The sequence below is a fragment of the Phyllobates terribilis genome, unplaced genomic scaffold (assembly GCF_046119375.1).
Source record: "Phyllobates terribilis strain yellow unplaced genomic scaffold, ASM4611937v1 Scaffold_1__5_contigs__length_1240528914, whole genome shotgun sequence".
Lineage (NCBI taxonomy): Eukaryota > Metazoa > Chordata > Amphibia > Anura > Dendrobatidae > Phyllobates > Phyllobates terribilis.
The window spans coordinates 22,572,871-22,596,059 of NW_027362761.1; the positions used below are offsets into that span (position 1 = coordinate 22,572,871).

The 23,189-nt window shown below is 41.4% G+C and overlaps 1 protein-coding gene across 3 annotated transcripts in view; it reads left to right on the forward strand.

Moving 5' to 3' along the window:
- Positions 1 to 11,565, forward strand: part of CCDC124 (coiled-coil domain containing 124) — a 32,355-nt gene extending 20,790 nt beyond the window's left edge. For all 3 annotated transcript variants that reach the window (XM_073658792.1, XM_073658970.1, XM_073658878.1), the window contains exons 3-5: positions 9,067 to 9,235; positions 9,308 to 9,428; positions 11,062 to 11,565. In XM_073658792.1, coding sequence (XP_073514893.1) covers positions 9,067 to 9,235; positions 9,308 to 9,428; positions 11,062 to 11,263 — 492 coding nt within the window. In that variant the 3' untranslated portion in view covers positions 11,264 to 11,565. The remainder of the gene's footprint in view (positions 1 to 9,066; positions 9,236 to 9,307; positions 9,429 to 11,061) is intronic.
- Positions 11,566 to 23,189: the final 11,624 nt, after the last annotated feature.

Below are 23,189 nucleotides of genomic sequence, written 5' to 3' on the forward strand. Positions count from 1 at the left end.
TGTAATACAGCGATAAGCCAGTTTAACACTATACTGACTGTCAGCATGTACATTCTTTGGGCGGTTTCCGCTGGATATCTTCTCTTTATTTAAAGTGTAAACTACAAAAAAGCTGCCAACGAAGACTCTTTAGCAAAAACACTGTTACCTTTTTCTTGAAGTTTCTTCACCTTAGAAAACTCAGCAGATAAGCCATCTTCTAAATGACCCTCTGTGCGCATACTCTTACACATGTTGATGTTGCTAGGATTTTGCAGCTGAATAAGTCTAGTACATGTGGATGTGCTGTAGCCTTAATTATAACAAACTCTACTTAGTTAAATGGTTATTCCCAGAATCACATTAATTTTCACAAAGCACAGTAAATGCATACATATAGTTATATACACTAAGCACAATATAATGTTTCTTTTCCCCTCACCCATGACCGCACCATTGAGAGAGTGGGCTCCGCCCCCATTACTGGTCAGGATGCCAAGAGCACAATATAAAAAGGCAACTCCCACTTCCTCCTTCAATGTGGTTTCCTGTCCTCTGGATGTAGGAGCCTTGAGCACACAGCTGGAGCAGCCGTGAATCATGGAACATCATGGTGTGTTCTATAGCAATCTCTATCAGACCGGGAGGATCTACATTTAATGCTTCATGACCTACCTATGGTTGGTGTCTGGCCTAGGGCCTTGTGTTTCAGTAGCCCTGGGGCCTAGTGATTTTCACATGTCTTGGCCTGGGCGTGTGTATTGAGCCTGCTTGTGCATTGAGCCATGGCTTGTGCATTGAGCCTGCCACCTCTGGTCTGGCTACAGGGCTTGTGTAGCGAACCTGCCGCCTCTGGTCTGGCTGCAGGGCTTGTGCAGCGAACCTGCCGCCTCTGGTCTGGCTGCAGGGCTTGTGCAGCGAACCTGCCGCCTCTGGTCTGGCTGCAGGGCTTGTGCAGCGAACCTGCCGCCTCGGCCAGGGCCTCATGTCATGTGTGGGGCTGGTTGCTTGGAGTTTGACCATCCTTTATGTGCCACCTCATATCTGGTGACCTGCCTGAAAGTACCGGCACTGACTCCACCAAAATGGGCACCGACTCCAACTCCACAGCCCTGGTTTCGGGACTGGAGTCATAACTTGGACTGGTTGGCATCTAAGTTGGTTCTAGGTTATCCTTCTTAGGGATTTGTAGCTTGGGCATGGCTAAGCTGAACAAGACCAGTAGAAGTCCAGTCGATCTTCTCAGTCTGAGGTCATAAGATAGACTACTAAGATAGTTCAGTCCACCCTCCTGGTTGGAGGTACAAGATGGACATGGCTGTGCTAAAATGGGATTAGGAGCGACTGAACAGCAGGCGTCACTTCCAGCGAGGGGAACACGACCTGGTATGGAGTGATGTATCCCCGGGGACCAAAGCCTGTACAGCATCTCCAGACAGGGGGCACGGCCAACTATGGTGCAGTTTATCCCCGGGGTAGAAATATCCCTAAGGACATATGGGATGGGGAAAACAGTCTGGTATGACGCGGTGTATCCCGTTACAGGAAGATAGAAACGGATAAACCACCAATTGCTCCAAATCTACCCTTCTGGTATGGAGTGGTAAAATGAACTTGATTGTGCCAATTGGAGCTGCACTATACTGGTCTTCCCTCCTAATGGAGGTGTGAATTGGACCCACCGGTATAGGTCTGATAAACCATCAATATCCCAGTCTATCCTTCTAAGAAATGCCATTGTATGACTGACATTATGCCAGATCTGGTAAAATATCTCAAAACCAGTGTATCCTCCTAGCTAAACTCGGAAAATGTACTCATTGCAAATTAAGTTGATTGATGGAGCCTTTTATACCCAACAAGTATTTTGAGATTGAAATCCTAAAACTGGTAGATTCAACTATACACTGAGTTGGAGAAATATCCAGTCATTATGCTCTTTGGAGTGACAAAACAGCAACTCTGTAATAAATCTATAAAGGGAAGAATCAATGTATGAGTTAATATCTCCCCTTACCTGTGAGACTCCTGTGGCGAAGGAGGAACATCCTCACTAGTTGAGACTAATTACTTCACACAGAGGTAAGACCGTTCTGATTATTATTCAAGCACAGGATGATACATCTATAAGGTACATGATTGACGGGACAGGGTTATAATACCTTGGTTTAAGACCATCTTAGATTTGACCAATACCATAGAAGGTCTATATCATTCTGACTGAGTCGCTTCCTCAGGGAAGAATTAAAAAAATAAAAAAAGAGTATCAAAGGTGATGGTTATCACTTGGCTTTCTTAGGTTTTTTGCTCAAGAAAACTAACCTATTTTGCATTTGAACTGTTTTCAGCTAACGATCTTCACGGTTCAATTGTATTAGCATCCATTTAAAATGTAGAATTGATTCCATTATAGAGAATAGGATAAATCCTATCATTCCTATAAGAATAAGATACTGGCTTTTTTTATATGGAATCGCGCAGATATTTTTTTTGCCTATTCTGGTGGTATCAGCTCTTAGTATGTGACTAGGATACGGTAACCAGAAATTCCCCAAGATGGGAATCTCGAACTATAGGGGTCCATATTGGATTAAATACATTTCTTAGGAAAACTTAACCTTGCATCCGAAAAAACAGGGGAGGAAAAAAAAAGTGTTAACGTCAGATTATAATAAAGTACCAAATATTCTTGCTGGTTTCTGGAACCCCTCTGGCATTCTGGGATGTTTAACCTATACTTGATAGCATAGAGTTAGGTCGATATTAAGCCATCAGCGATACTAGAAGGGTGTCTTAAGGTCCAGATCTGGCCTTGGAGGGGGGGGGGCTTCAATTGAAAAGGAAAACAATATTGGGGTAATAACCCCAGTTAAGATTACCAGGGTCCTGGAATTACATAAACTTGGGCTTCCATTAACATGCTAAGTCTTAGTACCAGGTTCTATATACTTCAGTTGTTGGTTAGGTGTTTTAATGAGTATAGAGTATCTAATCAAAATCCGGGGGAGATATCCAACCATACATATAAGTGGAGTCTGTAAATATAGACCCTCTCTATTAAAAAAAAAAAAAAAAAAACAGGGAAAAGTTGTAAACAGTAAAATAATTTATTTTTTGGTTTGTTTGTTTTTTGCTGGAGCTCCAAATTGACGGTCATGATCTTGATTGAATGATATCTAAAACCTACACAATCTTCCTTCCTGAAGCACTATCCGTTGTACTAAGATATTCTTGGGATCTTTCTTCAGGTGTTAGATCCTACTTGGGAGCTCTCTCCCTATTAGAGAATTCCTCTAATAGGGATTCCTCTGCTGTCATGGATGAGGGGAAAATGCTAATTACTTAATGGTAATTCGATTTTCATGAAATCCATGACAGCACCCTAATTTTCCCTCCCTCTGGCTTATAGCTGGTGGTGGTTCTCAATCTTCTCTTCTCACAATGAAGAAAGGGCCTGAGTGAATGTATAAATAATAACAAGAATAATGATTATAATTTGGGTGACTCCTACTTAACTTCCTGGAAACCACATTGCAGGAAGAAGTGGGAGTTGCCTTTTTTATTTTGTGCTCTTGGCATCCTGACCAGTAATAGAGGCAGAGCTCACTCTCCATGGTGCTGTCATGGGTTTCAGGAAAATCAAATTACTGGTAAGTAATTATCATTTTCTTGTACCCTTTGTGTCTTATTTTCATCTCTAGCTGCCCCTCTGTGCATCCAACTTCACATAGCAGCAGAATAGGTGGTCGTATTCCTATCTGCTAAAACTGCATTTCCCAGGAGCATTTCCTTCTCTGTGCTGTAGACTTACACCACCTCTTTGAGTTATCATCAAGCTACCGTAATCTAAGCGTATAATTCACCTTTTGCTTCTGTGCACTCTCTCCTCCTGTACAGTATCTTGCCAAACTGATTCTTATGTCATCTACAGCAGTATCGATCCTTAGGGTCCTTATATGTAATATGTGCAAAAAGGGGGCAGATTTATAACAAGGTTATATTGAATATGAATAAAATATATGTACAATATTTTAAGACCACATTGTGATTGTTTAGTTTATTTCATATAAAGGCAGTTGCAAAAAGCAGATATTATTTTTATGGTTTTAGTTTTAGGCAAATCATTTAATAGACCTCTGATCAGGATGTAGAAGTGTTGATGCTCATCCAATATGTCTTACCATCTCTTCTGTTGTAGTAGTCAGTGAGACTTCCTGAGCAGTGTGACCTGCTGGAGGCACCACTGGAGCTATAGAGAGCTGCTATTCAGTTGCTGCCTAGTAAACAAAGTAGGAAAGTGGGGGGAGATTTGTAAAGATAAATGTCAGAATTTTGTAATAGTTCGTGCCAAAAACCTGTCCCACATGCCTTTCATTCAGCTTGTTTGACACATTGGTGTGACTTACTGGGAAAGTGGTACAGCTTTGTGCAAAAGGGGGCATAATTTGAGATGCACCATCTCCTCAACATTTTGGCATGAAATTAGCCAATAGTTAGTGAAAAGTTGATGTGTCTAAAAATGTACTAAATTTATCATCCGTCCATAGTTACAAATTTCTTATTTTCAGTCTCCCATATACCCGACCCCCCCCCTCCCGAAGTTTAATATTTTGATTCAGGAGTTTAAAAAATATGTATTACTTTGACAAAGTATTTTTGATGTAAACAAATGGTAGATGTCATGAACCACTGATATTAAGTACCCTGTATAAATGAAGGATTATTGTACAAATTGTATTGTAATTGTGTATATAAAACTGAGTGAAATGGTAAGCATAAAGCCATACAAACAAGTCAAATACACGGATTAAAAAAAACTGTTGCTGGAGAGTGCAGAATTTCTGTGATCACCTGAGCTGCTGCCTGTCTCAAAAACTGGACCCTTTCCCGGAATTTCATGCACAGTGACCATGTCCTGCTAGTATAAAGAGCTGTTTATGCTTCACTGTTCTCACAAATATGTCAGAAGATGGTGAGTGTTCTGCATAGAAAATGGTAGCTATAGAATCACGTATATATACAGTGGTGTGAAAGTGTTTGCCCCTTTCCTGATTTCTTATTCTTTTCCATGTTTGTCACACTTTAAATGTTTCAGATCACAAAACAAATTTAAATACAAGACAAAGATAACACAAGTAAACACAAAATGCAGTTTTTAAATGAAGATATTTATTATTAAGGGGAAAAGAAATCGAAACCTACAGGGCCCTGTGAAATGGTGATCCCTCCCTCCCCTTAAAACATAAATTAACTGTGCTTTATCGCATCTTTGGGAAAAGGAGTTCAATTTCCCTAGCCACACACAAGTCTGATTACTGCCACACCTGTTCTCAATCAAGAATTTATTTTAGTGTGACAAACATGCAAAAGAATAAGAAATCAGAAAGGGGGCAAATACTTCTTCACACCACTGTGTGTGTGTATGTATATATTGCTCGCCACCTAAAAGGGACAGAAAATGTCATAGCCGGCTACCTAAGCTGTCGTGCACTCAGCCAAGGGGAATGGTCTTTGAATCGGGAAATCTTCAGCCAGATCTGTGCCTTGTGAGGTCTCCCAGAAATAGACTTATTCGCTACAAGGGAGAATCGACAAGTGGAATTTTTTTTCCCTGAGTCCAGGGGAATCCCTAAGAGGGGTGGTTGCTCTTCCACAGAAGTGGGACTTTTTTTCTGGCCTACACGATTCCACCCTTTCCTCTAATTCCAATGGTTTTGAAGAAGATACGGTAAGAGGGAGCCAGGGTCATACTGATTGCCCCCTTATGGCCCAGAAAGGCTTGGTTCACTTGGCTGAGAATCATGTCTGCCTCTGACCCCTGGATATTGCCTGACAGTCCCAGTCTTCTGTCCCAGGGGCCAGTCCTCCACCCTCAGGTTTGCGATCTACATCTCATTGCTTGGAATTTGAGTGGGGATTATTATCAACCAATGGGTTCTCATGGTAGTTAGTTTCCAGTCTCCTTTTAAGAAGGAATAAAGTCGCCTCCTTTAAAATATGCTAAAGTATGGGATAAACCTAACAATGCAACAGTAGGTTCCCCTTAGAGAGGTATTAGTTTCTTCAAAAAGGTCTAGAGAAGAGCCTGTCTACCTGTCACTAAAGGTTAATGTCCCTGCCTTAGGAGCTCTGTTTGATCAAAAATCTCTGACCACCCATGGGTATGTAGATTTATCAAAGCTTCCTTTTGCTTCCAGACCAGTGAGGGGCCCTACAGTAGCTCCTTCAGACCTGAATCTAGTATTATATGGCCTTATGCTGAATCCCTTTGAGCCAATTTCATCTGCCACTATTAGGGTACTAACCCTGAAAACAGTCCTTTTGGTGGCCCTAACCTCAGCTAGACGGGTGGGTGAGTTACACGGCATCTCATTTAATCCAACCTTCCTGGAAGACAGGGTGATTATAAAATCAGATACAGCTTTCATACTAATAGTTTCCAGTTTTCATAGATCCCAGGAAATAGTTTCTGCCATCTTTCTGTGAGAATCCAAACTCTCAGGGTGAGTTAGTTTTTCATTCTTTGGATGTCAGGAGGTGCCTTCTTAAATACCTTGATGTTACAAGCCCCTGGCTTAAGTCCTCTTCAATGTTTGTATTATTTCATGGTCCCAATAAAGGTAAGGGGGCTACTAAATCCACCATAGGTGGGTGGGTTAGAACAGCCATAACCTTAGAATACTTAGCATCTGGTCAGAATCTTCCTCTGGAGATTAAGGCTCATTCTACAAGAGCCATGGCTACCTCTTGGGCAGACAGGACTAATGTTTCCATGGATCAGATCTACAAAGCTGCAGTCTGGTCTTCTACTTTCTTTAAACACTTCAGGTTCGACATAGGATAGTTTCTGCATGTCTTTGGCAGTAAAAACGCTTGCGGATTTTACACCCGTTTTTTAAGCATTTTTGCATGCGTTTTTCAAATGCATTGAGTAGTCAAATCCGCATGCGGAAACGCACAAATAATGGACATGCTGCAGATTTTTCCGCACAGAAAATCCGCTGCAGAAAATTCTGCAGCATGGGCACAGAACATGCGGATTCTCATTGGGGACCATGGGGCACGGATTACCAAGCGTTTTAAAAGCGTTTCTGCTGCGGAAATTCCACATCAAAAACGATTGAAAAACGCATCGTGGGCACACAGCCTAACAGCGTGGTTACCACTTATGCGCTGTAACCTCACTGAGGCTTATGGAGAGGTTCCGCCTTTTTATTCTGTGGGTTTTCTGTTCCTGAGGGCGAATACTCTCTCCGTACAGTGCTGTCATGGTTCGGGAAAATCTAATTACCAGAAAGTAATCTTTCCCACTATAGGCTGCCATTTTCCATAAATGCTCCTGACCTGGGTGGGTGAAATTATATTGCTTAATTCCAGGCTAGTTCTTAAAAATAGCTGAATACTTGTCTACCCTACACCTTGAAATTATGAAATAAAAGTGGATTGTAAGATATTCCCGTCTACTTGGTAGTAAAGAAACCTACATGCATAGATAATGAAAGTGATGGGGACGATTTACCTTGTTCATGCTGTCATGTTTGCTGCTGTATTTGTTTCTGCTTTTCTTTTTCATAGTATGATAATTAAAAGCAGTTGTTACATTGAATATCTTATCGCTCTGATGTGGCAAATCTCACAACTTGCTTCCAGCTGTATCTCCTCCTTGAGTCGTCCTTGGCCTCCATGATATCCTGAGAATAAACATCTGGTCTTGCTAAAACTGCTTTGCCTGCACTTCTTTTCCTCTTCTGCATTTTGCTAAAGGATGTTTAATGCCAGTATAAATATATATTACTCAAGGTTGTTGTTATTTACATTTTCCTTATATAATATATCTGGTTCCATTTTAATATGTAACTCAACAAAATGTATTATTACATATCACATGATTTCATGAAGTAAAACTAGATGACCGATACGTTCTCATCTTTTATTGTATATAGGTCCCATGTATTGTGCTTACTCATTTCTTAATACATCTCAATGGTGGTCAATGATATATGACTTGATCTTACTGTCTAGATTAAGCTGCTAAGCTTCCCCTAATGATAACTGTATGTAGCCAAGTAAAAAATGTGGAGGGGAGGTGGGGAGATTTATCAGTTACTAATTCTGTCAAGCACAAATTTAGAGTAGACAAAAAAAAGCCCAATTTATGACTCAATAAATTTAACCTTTAATTTTCCACCACTTTGTCAAAATATAAGCCTACATTTTGCCAGATAGTGTCACATCCCAAGCCATACCCCTCTTTGTGACGCTACCCTTATTACCCACAGGGTTACATCAGCTTGTCATTCAAGGCACACAAAAAGATAAAAATAAATGTGGTGCAAGGTGCATTTAGCTGCTCAGTAACTATCTTCCATACTGTTAAAGTTAACTTCATTTTTGAGTATTTTTCAGTATAACCATTAGTAATAACAGTCCAAAACCACTTGTCTTACAAGAACTCTAAAAAGGTTGACTAAAGGGAACTTGAAAATTTTATACCTCAAACCAATGGCGTGCATGTACAGGGGCTTCCTTGCAGATTGCAGAAATCCGTTCAGCAGTTTCTCAGAAATCCAGCATTCAAATCATATGCAAATGAGCTGCAAGTGCTTCAGGGTGGGACATTGCACTTGCGGCTCTCCTGCCCTCCCTTCCCATTTTCCCCACTCACTGCCTGCCTCCTGTGTCTGGCTGATAGGTCACTCTTGTTTCAGTGATCTATTTTCCCTACTGAGATCACTATAACCAGCGCTGTCAGTGCCGGTTGTGGAGCATATTTAGTAAGTCATGACGTCGCAAGACTCAATGCATTGAGCTGCACATGCGCCACCCCAAGCACTGGCAGTGCTGGCAAAAGATCTCCTTTTTTTGGAGGCGCACATCAGTTGTAAGATGCACCAAATTTATTAAGTGGTATGTGCAATTTGGTGCATCTTACTCCGGCACGGCCTTCATAAAGACTAGCCTACAAAACGCCATTCTTATTGAATTGGGGCCTCATTGTTCGGTTTATTAAAATTGTCATGATGCACCTCTAACCACCTGTAGTTTTTGAAAACTTTGCTTCATGCCAAATGTCATCCATTTTGTTAGGAAGAAAAGGAAAAACGTCGCCTGGAGCTGTTAGAGAGAAAGAAGGAAAGCCAACGCTTGCTAGATGAGGAAGATGCCAAGATGAAGAGCAAACAAGCAAAACCTGTACCCACAAAAGTGACACGAGCACAGATAGAAGAAACTCTGCAGAAGGAAGATGTTCAGAAGGGTAACAGGACAGGCCATGTGTACTACTTAATCATGCAAAATTGCATTTAACTATAAGATGTTGTCTTCCTAGCTGCTGTTGAAAACCCGAAGACACATCTAGAGATGCCGTTGGAAGAAAACCTGAACCGTCGTGTGCTAGACGAAGGAGAGGTAGAAGCACGTTCTGTAGAAGAAGCTATAGCTGCTCTCAGGTTGGTAGAAATAATGTTTCTTTACAGTTTTTAAACAGTAAGTTTCCATTTTCTTGTAGGTATATACGCTTCAGAACCAGAAATACAAGCACATTAATGCTATAACATAAAATTACGATACAATAGCAAGAGGTTTAATTTCTGCGCTGCTATGAATACCAATATATATTCCAGAGAAAGAATCAGGATAAAGGGATGTGGTTTATTGTCAACGCATTTTAAAGTATAACAAACTTCTTCTTCAGGACAAACCACAAGTGCAGGACTGCCCCATGTGTGGGTTTAAATAAACAGTATTTTCCCTGCACATAGGTTTAGTTGTGCACTTGTTTGTCCTGAGGCCGAAATTTGTTCTACTTTGAAATGCTTTGACTATAAACTGCATTCCTAGATCCTGATTCTTTCTCTGGAATATCCATTGGTGTTCATGGACATCTATTGTATCGTGGACAGCCATGCTGGTGTGCAGCAGCCATATCAAGCGCATTGTATGTTGCGGATTTGCAACCCAACCAGGTGAGCAATTCCCTGTACCCTAATATCGTAGTCACCTGAATAAGACACTTGCACCGTTGTTTTTTCAGCTTCTCCACATAACATAAAATTGACAGTTCTCTTAGCTCTATCTAATGTGCATGTTTAGTTCTGTTGCTTTGATACCGCTTTATTTCTGACAATTTTCCAAAATCAACTGCATTCCCTTGCATGTATCTATTAGTCTAATATTTTAAGCTAACCTCAACCATTATCCTATACTAGATGGTTGCCCGATTCTAACGCATCGGGTATTCTAGAATATGTATGCGGCCGACCGGGCGCGACTAATCAGCGAAGCAGTGTTTAAATGGGTTGTGCACTACTTTAAATTAACCCCCCAATGTATCCCCCCCCCCCCCCCGGGGCCCCTAATGAATTTTGTAATTACGTCATGTTATCAATACTGCTTGTGTGACAACATCGCTGACAACGCACAGCCAGCACGTAATTCCCCTGGCTGCAGCCGGCTCTTGCTTCCGCTTACATCGCGACTATTTGCGGCTGCAGCCAGGGGTCTCCTGTTCCGCGTACCACGGTGAATGACGGGCTGTGGGCGGGGTTATACCCCATCGTGTCACACCCAGCATCCATCGCGCGCTCTGTAAATTTGGCGCCAATATCGCTGATTGGTCCCGGCCGCGACCAATCAGCGAACCGTGTTAGTGAGGACCGGGGAGCGGTGCTGCCTGTGCGGGTACTTCCGCTGCGAGCAGGTCATCTCCCGGCTGCATCGCCGGGATGCGGCTACCGTCGGGAGATCAGCAGCTAGGGACGCTGATCTCCCGATTGCAAGTGTGAAGGGAGGACCGGGGAGCGGTGCCGCCTAGGCCGCCGGTCGGGGTACTTCTGCTGCGAGCAGCCAGGAGATGACCGCTGACCTCCGTGCGGCAGATGAGCTGCTAAAGGCCGCCATCTTGTTATGAAATCCCGCGTTGCTGATTGGCCGCGGCCGGACCAATCAGCGACTCGGGATTTCCTGGACGGACAGACAGACGGGATAAGCCGATTATATTGTAGATTGGAAAATTGATTTTCATTTTTTGCAGAAAACATATTTATGAAATTCAATGACTTACTGTTTTTTTTATGCCCACAGTGTCGACAAGGATCTTGACCGCCATCCTGAACGTCGAATGAAAGCCGCCTTTACAGCATATGAAGAACTAAACCTGCCACGCCTGAAACAGGAGAATCCAAACATGAGGCTTTCTCAGTTAAAGCAACTTTTGAAAAAAGAATGGATGAAATCTCCTGAAAATCCCATGAACCAGAGGCATGCTGTCTACAATGCTAACTAACCAATTATAATTTGGATTTCTATCTCCGAGACAACAGCTATGCCCTCTTTACAGAAAGCGATGAGTACATGTAGGACATCTAGAGCGTTAGACTTTTTGTGAGGGGTTTCATGTTCGATTTGAGGGTAAGAATCTAACTATCCAAAACTCAGCATGTGCCAATGCCAGGCCGATTAAAAACCACAAAGGTGACAAATTTAATTGGACTAGATTAAATGTGTATTTCTTTTTTTGTGCAAGTCAAAGACGCCAGGATTCTCCATAAAAGACAATAAAAGATTATGAGGACTTGTTTTATTTAACTGGCATACTGTGTATATTGTTTTTCAATAAATTTGTGGGTCAGAATATTTACCAAACACCAGAGACACACTATCACAACCATTCCAGTTTTTATTGTATGCCCTTATTTTCTTCATTAAAGAGGTTTTTCCAGCCTTATGAAATCTTTTACAAAGATAAAACAATGGTAAAAAATAATGAACCTAGTAATTCTCTCCTCACTAATCCACTGAGACTCTCATGCTGACATTATTGAGGTTATTACCACTGCGATCAGTTATTGTGCTGAAATCGTCAGGTTCAGACATCTCTGGAGCCAGTTAAACAGAGATGGGCTGGGAAAATACACTGCTCAAAAAAAATAAAGGGAGCACTCAAATAACCCATCCTAGATCTGAATGAATGAAATATTCTCATTGAATACTTTGTTCTGTACAAAGTTGAATGTGCTGACAACAAAATCACACAAAAATCATCAATGGAAATCAAATTTATTAACCAATGGAGGCCTGGATTTGGAGTCACCCCCAAAATTAAAGTGGAAAAACACACTACAGGCTGATCCAACTTTGATGTAATGTCCTTAAAACAAGTCAAAATGAGGCTCAGTATTGTGTGTGGCCTCCACGTGCCTGTATGACCTCCCTACAACGCCTGGGCATGCTCCTGATGAGGTTGCGGATGGTCTCCTGTGGGATCTCCTCCCAGACCTGGGCTAAAGCATCCACGAACTCCTGCACAGTCTGTGGTGCAACGTGACGTTGGTGGATGGAGCGAGACGTGATGTCCAGATGTGCTCAATCGGATTCAGGTCTGGGGAACGGGCGGGCCAGTCTATAGCTTCAATGCCTTCATCTTGCAGGAACTGCTGACACACTCCAGCCAAGTGAGGTCTGGCATTGTCCTGCATTAGGAGGAACCCAGGGCCCACCGCACCAGCATATCGTCTCACAAGGGGTCTGAGGATTTCATCTCGGTACCTAATGGCAGTCAGGCTACCTCTGGCGAGCACATGGAAGGCTGTGGGCCCCCCAAAGAAATGCCACCCCACACCATTACTGACCCACTGCCAAACCGGTCATGCTGAAGGATGTTGCAGGCAGCAGATCGCTCTCCACGGCATCTCCAGACTGTCAAGTCTGTCACGTGCTCAATGTGGACCTGCTTTCATCTGTAAAGAGCACAGGGCACCAGTGGCGACTTTGCCAATCCTGGTGTTCTGTGGTGGCAAATGCCAAGCGTCCTGCACGGTGTTGGGCTGTGAGCACAACCCCCATCTGTGGACGTCAGGCCTTCATACCACCCTCATGGAGTTGGTTTGTAACCGTTTGTGCAGACACATGCTCATTTGTGGCCTGCTGGAGATCATTTTGCAGGGCTCTGGCAGTGCTCCTCCTGTTCTTCCTTGCACAAAGGTGGAGGTAGCGGTTCTGCTGCTGGGTTGTTGCCCTCCTATGGCCCACTCCACGTCTCCTGGTGTACTGGCCTGTCTCCTGGTAGCGCCTCCAGCCTCTGGACACTACGCTGACAGACACAGCAAACCACTTTGCCAGAGCTCGCATTGATGTGCCCTCCTGGATGAGCTGCACTACCTAAGGAACTTCTGTGGGTTGTAGAGTCCTTCTCATGCTACCACGAGTGTGAAAGCACAACCAACATTCAAAAGTGACCAAAACATCAGTCAGAAAGCATTGGTACTGAGATGTGGTCTGTGGTCCCCACCAGCAGAACGACTCCTTTATTGAGGGTGTCTTGATAATTGCCAATAATTTCCATCTATTGTCTATTTCATTTGCACAACCGCTTGTGAAAGTGATTGTCAATCAGTGTTGCTTCCTAAGTGGACAGTTGGATTTCACAGAAGTTTGATTTACTTGGAGTTATATTCTGTTGTTTAAGTTTTCCCTTTTTTTTTTTAGCAGTGTATTTGACTTAGACCTTTGCTTGAACCGAAGTATTCAAGAAAAAGCTCAATAGGGCAGTGCCCAGAAAGCCTGCTTAATCTCTTTCTCAGTTTTTCAGTTACACCATTTTAGTTTTTCAGTGGTTGGTCATATTAGTAATCTTTAACTATATAGCTTGGTGTTGCATCCATAATTGGACTGTTCCCACGGGTCTTCTTCCATTATCATTGGTCGTAACATTCTTTGCTCGTGTTTGCTGTTTTAGCAGACATTATGGCCTAAAAGTATGAGTAAAATGCCTGTTGCAGGACTTGAAGGTTCATTCTGTCTTTCCCAAACATTCTCTTTTGCATCCTTTAAAAAGATAATTCATTTTCCAGTACAGTGCTATTGTAAGTTGTGTACGTTCAAGTGTAAGTTGTAACTTGTTTATGGTCCGAAACGAGCAAGTTGACTCCCCACACACACACACACGTTGTGAAATACAGATAAAACTTTGAAATACTGTCAGAGAGGTAGTGCCATGCCAGGCTGAGCTTTTAGTAATGCTATCCTAAATTATTACAGTGCATTTATGCCATGTGTTTAATGATCAACTCCTAAATCATCCAAAACCTGAAGAGTCAGACATGACTGCGATAAGAAGCCGAGATCATTGGAAGCTGTGTAACAGGGTTCTTAAAGTGGGGTGGTGTCTGATTTTCTTTTTCCAGGTAATAAGTGTGATTATATCACCGGTAAAATCAATTTTTATCTGTCTCACAAATAAAAATTGAAGTGTTCACAGACAATTAAATCAATTTTGGGTTTAACATTCAAACTTCCTTGCATTATCTACAATTGTGGCCAAAAGTTTTGAGTTCAATTGTTATTTAGCAGGCTTCAGTGCACCCAAAGACTATTCTAAAGAAGATTCAGCTACAGGATGAGTTCAACACAAATGCAAGGCTTGCTGAGTAATGGTAGCAGGCAGGTCTCGATGCATCTGCATGTACAGTGAGGCAAAGGATTTTGGCCTGCTGTCAAGAAGGGCAGCAAAGAAGGCGCTTCTCTCCAAGAAAAACACCAAGGACGGACTGACATTTTGCCGAAGTACAGGGGTTAGACTGCAGAAAACTGAGATAAATATATGGTCATTTGGGACATCAGGCAGAGTGACTGGAAAAGAAAAGGCAAGCACTATGAGTCTTGTGTGATGCCAACAGTAAAGCATTCTAAGACCATTGTTGCGTGGGGTTGCTTTTCTTCCAAGGTAGTGGGCTCACTCACTATTTTGCCTACAAACACTGCAATGAATAAAGAATGGTATCTGAAAATCCTTGCAAGAGCAACTTTTACCAACGATCCAAGAGGAATTTGGTGATAAACAATGCTTCTCCAACGTGATGGCTAACCATGTTACAAGGCAAAAGTGATAACTAAGCGGCTTGGTGAACAAAACATTGCAATTTTGTGTCTGTGGCCAAGAAACTACCCAGATCTCAATCCCATTGAGAAACTGGTCAATCAAAAAGCAGTTGGACAAAAACACAGAAATTGTGATAAACTCCAAGCACTGATTAGATAGGAATGGGTTGTCATCAGTCTGGCTTTGGCTCATAAGCTGAAGTCAAGCATGCCAATGGGAATTGTAGAAGTCTTAAAAATAAGGGCCAACACTAAATATTGAGTTTTTACATAAATTTGATGTATTTCTAAACATGTAATAACTTATGAAATACTTAACAATTGTACGTCAGTAACCATAAAAACATCTGACTAAAAGATCTAAAAATAAACTGAAGCATCAAGCTTTGTGCAAACCAAAATTTTTGGCCACAATTGTAGAAATTAAACTCACTAACCGAATAGAGAACTTAGGGTATGTGCACACGATTGGTAATCGCTGCGGATTTCATGCAGTGCACTTGCGCTTTCCTGCAAACCGCAGCGGCCAGATGTTACAGCATAGTGGATGGGATTTCAAGAAATTCCACGCCCACTATGCGTCTCCATGCTCCTGCGGATCATCCACGGACATGCGGCGCGTCTTTCCAGACCGCAGCATGTCAGTTTCTTTTGCAAAGTCGCTCGTCTCCGCAAGAGAAATTACATCAGTGCAATGTATTGATTGCGGTGAATCCGCATGTTTCAATGAACACATGCGGATGCACCTGCGTGCAGCGCTTTGGACGCAGCATAAAGTATACAGTGTTCAAAGCGCTGCCAATACTGACTGTGTGCACATACCCTTTTACAAATGTAATTATGATCCTATTTTTAGGCAACTAAAAGCTGGCTTAGGAAATTACATTCTTCTTTTAGTATCATGAATAGTAAAATTCAGTCCCTGTGAATGCTATCCCTACAAAAAACAAACCTTTTAATTTATATAGGCCAATAAACTTCCTAGAATTGCAAGAAATATGTATTTCCACAAAAGAGTTGGTGGTCTTTCAGAGCTCAATGTTTCTAAATACTGTTCGACAGCTAGATGCAAGCTGGTAATGACACCCTAATATGGGTGCATATGGACGCCTCTCTATTGTCTTCTAGTATTGGTCCTGGACCTCGAACCCACTGCCTCTTCAATTAAGTTACAGTGGTGGCCAAAAGTATTGGCACCCCTGCAATTCTGTCAGATAATACTCAGTTTCTTCCTGAAAATGATTGCAATCACAAATTCTTTGGTATTATTATCTTCATTTAATTTGTCTTCAATGAAAAAACACAAAAAGAATTGTCCTAAAGCCAAATTGGATACAATTCCACACCAAACCTAAAAAAGGGGGTGGACAAAAGTATTGGCACTGTTTGAAAAATCATGTGATGCTTCTCTAATTCGTGTAATTAACAGCACCTGTAACTTACCTGTGGCACCTAACAGGTGTTGGCAATAACTAAATCACACTTTCAGCCAGTTAACATGGATTAAAGTTGACTCAACCTCTGTCCTGTGTCCTTGTGTGTACCACATTGAGCATGGAGAAAAGAAAGAAGACCAAAGAACTGTCTGAGGACTTGAGAAACCAAATTGTGAGGAAGCATGAGCAATCTCAAGGCTACAAGTCCATCTCCAAAGACCTGAATGTTCCTGTGTCTTCCGTGCGCAGTGTCATCAAGAAGTTTAAAGCCCATGGCACTGTGGCTAACCTCCCTAGATGTGGACGGAAAAGAAAAATTGACGAGAAATTTCAACGCAAGATTGTGCGGATGGTGGATAAAGAACCCCGACTAACATCCAAACAAGTTCAAGCTGCCCTGCAGTCCGAGGGTACAACAGTGTCAACCCGTACTATCCGTCGGCGTCTGAATGAAAAGGGACTGTATGGTAGGATACCCAGGAAGACCCCACTTCTTACCCCGAGACATAAAAAAGCCAGGCTGGAGTTTGCCAAAACTTACCTGAGAAAGCCTAAAACGTTTTCGAAGAATGTTCTCTGGTCAGATGAGACAAAAGTAGAGCTTTTTGGCAAAAAGCATCAACATAGAGTGTACAGGAAAAAAAAAGAGGCATTCAAAGAAAAGAACACGGTCCCTACAGTCAAACATGGCGGAGGTTCCCTGATGTTTTGAGGTTGCTTTGCTGCCTCGGTCACTGGACTGTTTGACCGTGTGCATGGCATTATGAAGTCTGAAGACTACCAACAAATTTTGCAGCATAATGTAGGGCCCAGTGTGAGAAAGCTGGGTCTCCCTCAGAGGTCATGGGTCTTCCAGCAGGACAATGACCCAAAGCACACTTCCAAAAGCACTAGAAAATGGTTTGAGAGAAAGCACTGGAGACTTCTAAGGTGGCCAGCAATGAGTCCAGACCTGAATCCCATAGAACACCTGTGGAGAGATCTCAAAATGGCAGTTTGGAGAAGGCACCCTTCAAATATCAGGGACCTGGAGCAGTTTGCCAAAGAAGAATGGTCTACAATTCCAGCAGAGCATTGTAAGAAACTCATTGATGGTTAGAAGCGGTTGTTCGCAGTTATTTTGGCTAAAGGTTGTGCAACCAAGTATTAGGCTGAGGGTGCCAATACTTTTGTCTGGCCCATTTTTGGAGTTTTGTGTGAAATGATCAATGATTTGATTTTTACTTCATTCTCTTTTGTGTTTTTTCCTTGCAAGCAAAGTAAATGAAGATAATAATACCAAAGAATTTGTGATTGCAATCATTTTCAGGAAGAAACTGAGTATTATCTGACAGAATTGCAGGGGTGCCAATACTTTTGGCCACCCCTGTAAAACTCACACTGTACTTTTCACACAATGGCATCAGGTGGGATTTAAATATAATACAGTCATATGAAAAAGTTTGGGCACCCCTATTAATCTTAAGCTTAATGTTTTATAAAAATTGGTGTTTTTGCAACAGTTATTTCAGTTTGATATATGTAATAACTGTTGGACACAGTAATGTTTCTGCCTTGAAATGAGGTTTATTGTACTAAAAGAAAATGTGCAATCTGCATTCAAACAAAATTTGACAGGTGCATAAGTATGGGCACCTCACCAGAAAAGTGACATTAATATTTAGTAGATCCTCCTTTTGCAAAAATAACAGCCTCTAGTCGCTTCCTGTAGCTTTTAATGAGTTCCTGGATCCTGGATGAAGGTATTTTTGACCATTCCTCTTTACAAAACAATTCCAGTTCAGTTAAGTTTGATGGTCGCTGAGCATGGACAGCCTTCTTCAAATGATCCCACAGATGTTCAATGATATTCAGGTCTGGGGACTGGGATGGCCATTCCAGAACATTGTAATTGTTCCTCTGCATGAATGCCTGAGTAGATTTGGAGCGGTGTTTTGGATCATTGTCTTGCTGAAAGATCCATCCCCTGCGTAACGTTGACATTATTGTCAAGAATCTGCTGATACTGAGTGGAATCCATGCGTCCCTCAACTTTAGCAAGATTCCCGATGCCGGCATTGGCCACACAGCCCCAAAGCATGATGGAACCTCCACCAAATTTTACTGTGGGTAGCAAGTGTTTTTCTTGGAATGCTGTGTTTTTTTGCCGCCATACATAACACCTTTTTGTATGACCAAACAACTCAATCTTGGTTTCATTAGTCCACAGGACCTTCTTCCAAAAAGAAATTGGCTTCCCCAAATGTGCTTTTGCATACCTCAGCCGACTCTGTTTGTGGCGTGCTTGCAGAAGCGGCTTCTTTCGCATCACTCTCCCATACAGCTTCTCCTTGTGCAAAGTGCGTTGTATAGTTGACCGATGCACAGTGACACCATCTGCAGCAAGTTGATGCTGCAGCTCTCTGGAGGTGGTCTGAGGATTGTCCTTGACTGATTTCACCATTCTTCTTCTCTGCCTTTCTGATGTTTTTCTTGGCCTGCCACTTCTGGCCTTAACAAGAACTGTCCCTGTGTTCTTCCATTTCCTTACTATGTTCCTCTTAGTGGAAACTGACAGGTTAAATCTCTGAGACAGCTTTTTGTATCCTTCCCCTGAACAACTATGTTGAATAATCTTTGTTTTCAGATCATTTGACAGTTGTTTTGAGGAGCCCATGATGCCACTCTTCAGAGGAGATTCAAACAGGAGAACAACTTGCAAGTGGCCACTTTAAGTAGCTTTTCTCATGATTGCATACACCTGGCTATGAAGTTCAAAGCTCAATGAGGTTACAAACCCCAAAGAAGTGCTTTAGTAAGTCAGTAAAAAGTAGGTAGGAGTATTTAAAACAAGAAAATGATAAGGGTGCCCATACTTATGCACCTGTCAAATTTTGTTTGAATGCAGATTGCACATTTTCTGTTAGTACAATAAACCTCATTTCAAGGCAGAAACATTACTGTGTCCAACAGTTATTACATATATCAAACTGAAATAGCTGTTGCAAAAACATCAATTTTTATAAAACATTAAGCTTAAGATTAATAGGGATGCCCAAACTTTTTCATATAACTGTATGTAGTCTAATCCATCTATATTGACTCCATTATTTCTAAATCTGACCTTTCCACCTGGAGAAAGATTAAACTTGGTGCAAAATATTGTTATGTGCTCGTTATATGACTTTCTATTGCATAGTAAATTGATGTCCATCTCCTACTTTAATACCATTAATCAACCTCCTCCAGGGGAATGTTGGCGAAAACAACAGATTTTTCATTTGCTATCCTCTTTTGTTAGCCAGTCCAATAAAATTGAACTCAACACTATGGAATCTGTTTGCAAATTCCTTCCAACATCGCCTGAGAGTAAATCTCGCTTATATAGTATAATGAATAGTTTTCAAGATGAGGTGATGGTAAACTTCCTTTCTTTCTCCAATGGGAAGCTTATCTTACACCTCTCGGTCACCTGAATGCTGGCACCACTCTAAGTACATAAGAATAGATGGCAGGTTACATTCACTAAAACTTTGCTAAAAATATTACACCGTCTATATATGGTCCCTGCCAGGATCTGATCAGAATTTAGCATGAGGTATCAGACCTTTGTTGCCGTGGCTTTATTGATACTGGCACTAACCTCCACATATGGTGGACCTGCCCTATTGCCCAGAGATTGGGGAATGAATGGCATGTCACAACTAATTTTGACAGTCACATACATTACAACAAACCTTTCTCCTATCCTATTACTGGGGGATAAACCTCAAAATTACAAACAGCACCTTTAAATTTGTGGCTCGTGTAGCACAGCGGTGGAGACAGCCTTTTGTTGGATATCGTGATAGCTCGTGAATAAAGTCATGATATGTGAAAATGTAACAGCAATACACTTGGATAAGGTTGCTCAATTTGAGAAGATTTGCATCCTCTCGATACTACATTGCTGATGTTCCTAACATACTATCTTGTGTTCTAGTGCGTGGGAAGCCAGAAAATATTAAAAGTATAATTAGACACCATTATCTTTCTGTTCTAAGATTAAACATGGTCATCCTTATTCCTTTGTTCATTCATGTTATTTTGTAAATTTGTTTCTTGCCCCTGTGTAAGGTAAACAGATTGTTGCCATATTGTGCTTATAATTCAATAAATACAGTTTGAAACATAAAAATGCAAGTGTGACTACAGTATTTCCAGTTTTACAAACCCTTGGATCAAGTCATAGGGCCTGTGCACATATTATTAAAGGGAATGCTAGATACTTCAATAAATCATAGAACATAATGTATTGGAGACAATGAAAAGAATAACTGTACCAATAGGAAGACATTCCAGCTCTGCTCATAAAACTGTATAATCTTTATTGATAACATAAAAACAGAGATATAAAAAAAACAGTGCAAAAACCTCCAGAAAAAAGGGGGAGGAAAAACACTACAACATGATAAAAAATAGAATAAGGCTGTGTGCCCACAATGCGTTTTTTAAGCGTTTCCATAGCGGCAAAAACGCTGCAGAAACGCTTAAAAAAACGCTTGGTAGAAGGCCTGCCATGTTCCCCAATGATAATCCACATGTGCTGTGCACATGCTGCGGAAATTTCCGCTGCGGATTATCATTGCGGAAAAAAACGCAGCACTACCAATTATTTTGCGGAAGCGCTGCCTTTTCGCCGCCATTGACTTGCATTGGAACGCATGCAATCTGCATCATTGCATCTGTACATGCGGATATCATGCAGTTCAATGTGCAGATGGTACCCGGGTTTGGAGAAGAGGAGACTCTCCTCCGGACTCGGGTACCATAGTACCTGTAAAAAAAAGAATAAAATATGCATTATACTTACCTTCTGATGGCCCCCGGTGTCCTTGTTTCTGCTTTCCGGCAGCTCGCGGTGGACTCAAGGACCTGCCATGACGTCATTTAGTCATGTGACGGGTCACGTGACCGCTGATGTCAGCAGGTCCTTTAGTCTACCGCAAGCTGCCGGCAAGCCAGGACGCATCGGATAAAGACAGCGCGGGCCATCAGAAGGTAAGTATAGATTTATTTTTTTATTTTTTACCATTCTTTACGGTCACACTATATAAATCCATGCCGGTTGCATGGATTTATATAGTGTGACCAAGTTGTCAAGCACTTTCCAAGTGATGCTAAAATCGCTTGGAAAGAGCTCGTCAACTCGCATGCGGAAATGCATGTGAAGAACGCTTCACTTCCGCTTGTCCCTGGCAGGAAAACGCATGTACAATCGGCATGTACAATCTGCATGTGTTTTTTCTGCCAGGGAAATGCAGAAACGCTCAGGAAAAAATCCGGAGCATTTCTGCATTGTGGGCACATAGCCTTAACATGATTGTATTCAATATAAATTCCACAATATGGTCAGTTCAAAAATACAAAATCTGGAACAGACTAGAAAATAATAGACAGTCTGCACCAAAAAATAAATCAATATATAGAAAACCAGTGTATCCCTAAAGCCACATTATTGCAGGTAATAATATGATTTTGCTGGGCTAATATATGGGACAGACTATGCTGAACTAGACGCATAAAGCATGGGTTTCCACAGAACATATCAAATATGAACTAGTAAGAACCTAAATGAATCAGTATATTCCATCAGTAAGGAAAGTATATTACCAGTAACGATCTGTAGGCAAACACGGTATTGTCCTCCCCATACCCCGACTCCGTTTCGCCTTTGCTTCTTCTGGGGGCATGTCACAGGGTGTGGGGAGGACACTACCTTGTTTGGGTGTTACTAGTGTGAGACAAGTAATGACTGACAGTCTGCTCTCCTGATCCACATGTCTCACACTGGTAATGCCTCCTTTTCATTGAAAATAAGCTCCGGAGGCAGATTCTCAGTGTCCAGCCCATAGTCCTGAAAGTTCATTTACATATAAGAAAAGTGTGGATTTCTCTGGAATAAGTGATCAGATCTCATATATCAAGGTATCACTTTATTCAGTTTCCTATGATCTGCCCATATAGATGACAGATTCCCTTTAATTTTCTTACACATCAGGAGTTTCATGAAACTATTTCTATTGGTATTTAGTACAGGGAAGCATGCATTCTTTTGTCTTGATGACTTCAGAAGTAAAGCATAAATATGTGTTTTCATTTACTGATCAGTTTGATGTAAATTGATGGATTGATAGGTCTCCAGGCTTTACCAAACACCTATGTTTCTCATTAAAAGTAATGAAGGAGCAGGTGTTGGTCAGAGTGGCATGACCATATGTGTTGTATCATTAGTAATTTATGATGTATTTATTTACAGTATCTGGTGCACCTTGAATTCTGAGTATAGCCTTATCTACAACCCTGTTTTCCCCTCATCCTAGGCAATTTGATTTGCATAGGTACAAAATGGAGCCAAACCCCCTGGGTAATAGAAGAGTTTTAAAGTAGAAAATGCACACTAAAATAATGGGGGGAAAAAAGTTGCTTAGAAAATAAATGTTGTGTGAAATGTTAAAGTAATGTTTTATTAGATATGTTTCCCCGTCACATATTTAGTTTAGTTGGAGATATTTATTTCATCTTTCTTATTTCACAGAATGCAAAAGTATATTAAATATCACTGTGTGGAATTGGTGCCGATGCTTTTTATTGTTCCCATTGATATTAGAAAAATAGCAATTACATGTATATTTTAAAAAAATGTGACATTTTAATTTCATGTATGTTTCTTAACGTGTACCTCTCATTTTATTTTTGGAAACAAAAAAATCAAAGTTGTCAGGTCATCAATACCAGTGCCAATATTCTCCTTGGGGTATTGGAGTATGCAAATCCCATATTTGAAGAAAAATAAAAATCCATCACCAAGGTCCGTTTCACTTTAAAATTGCTGGTTTATTTCATCTTTTTAAATCCATGGTATCTGCAATATGTATG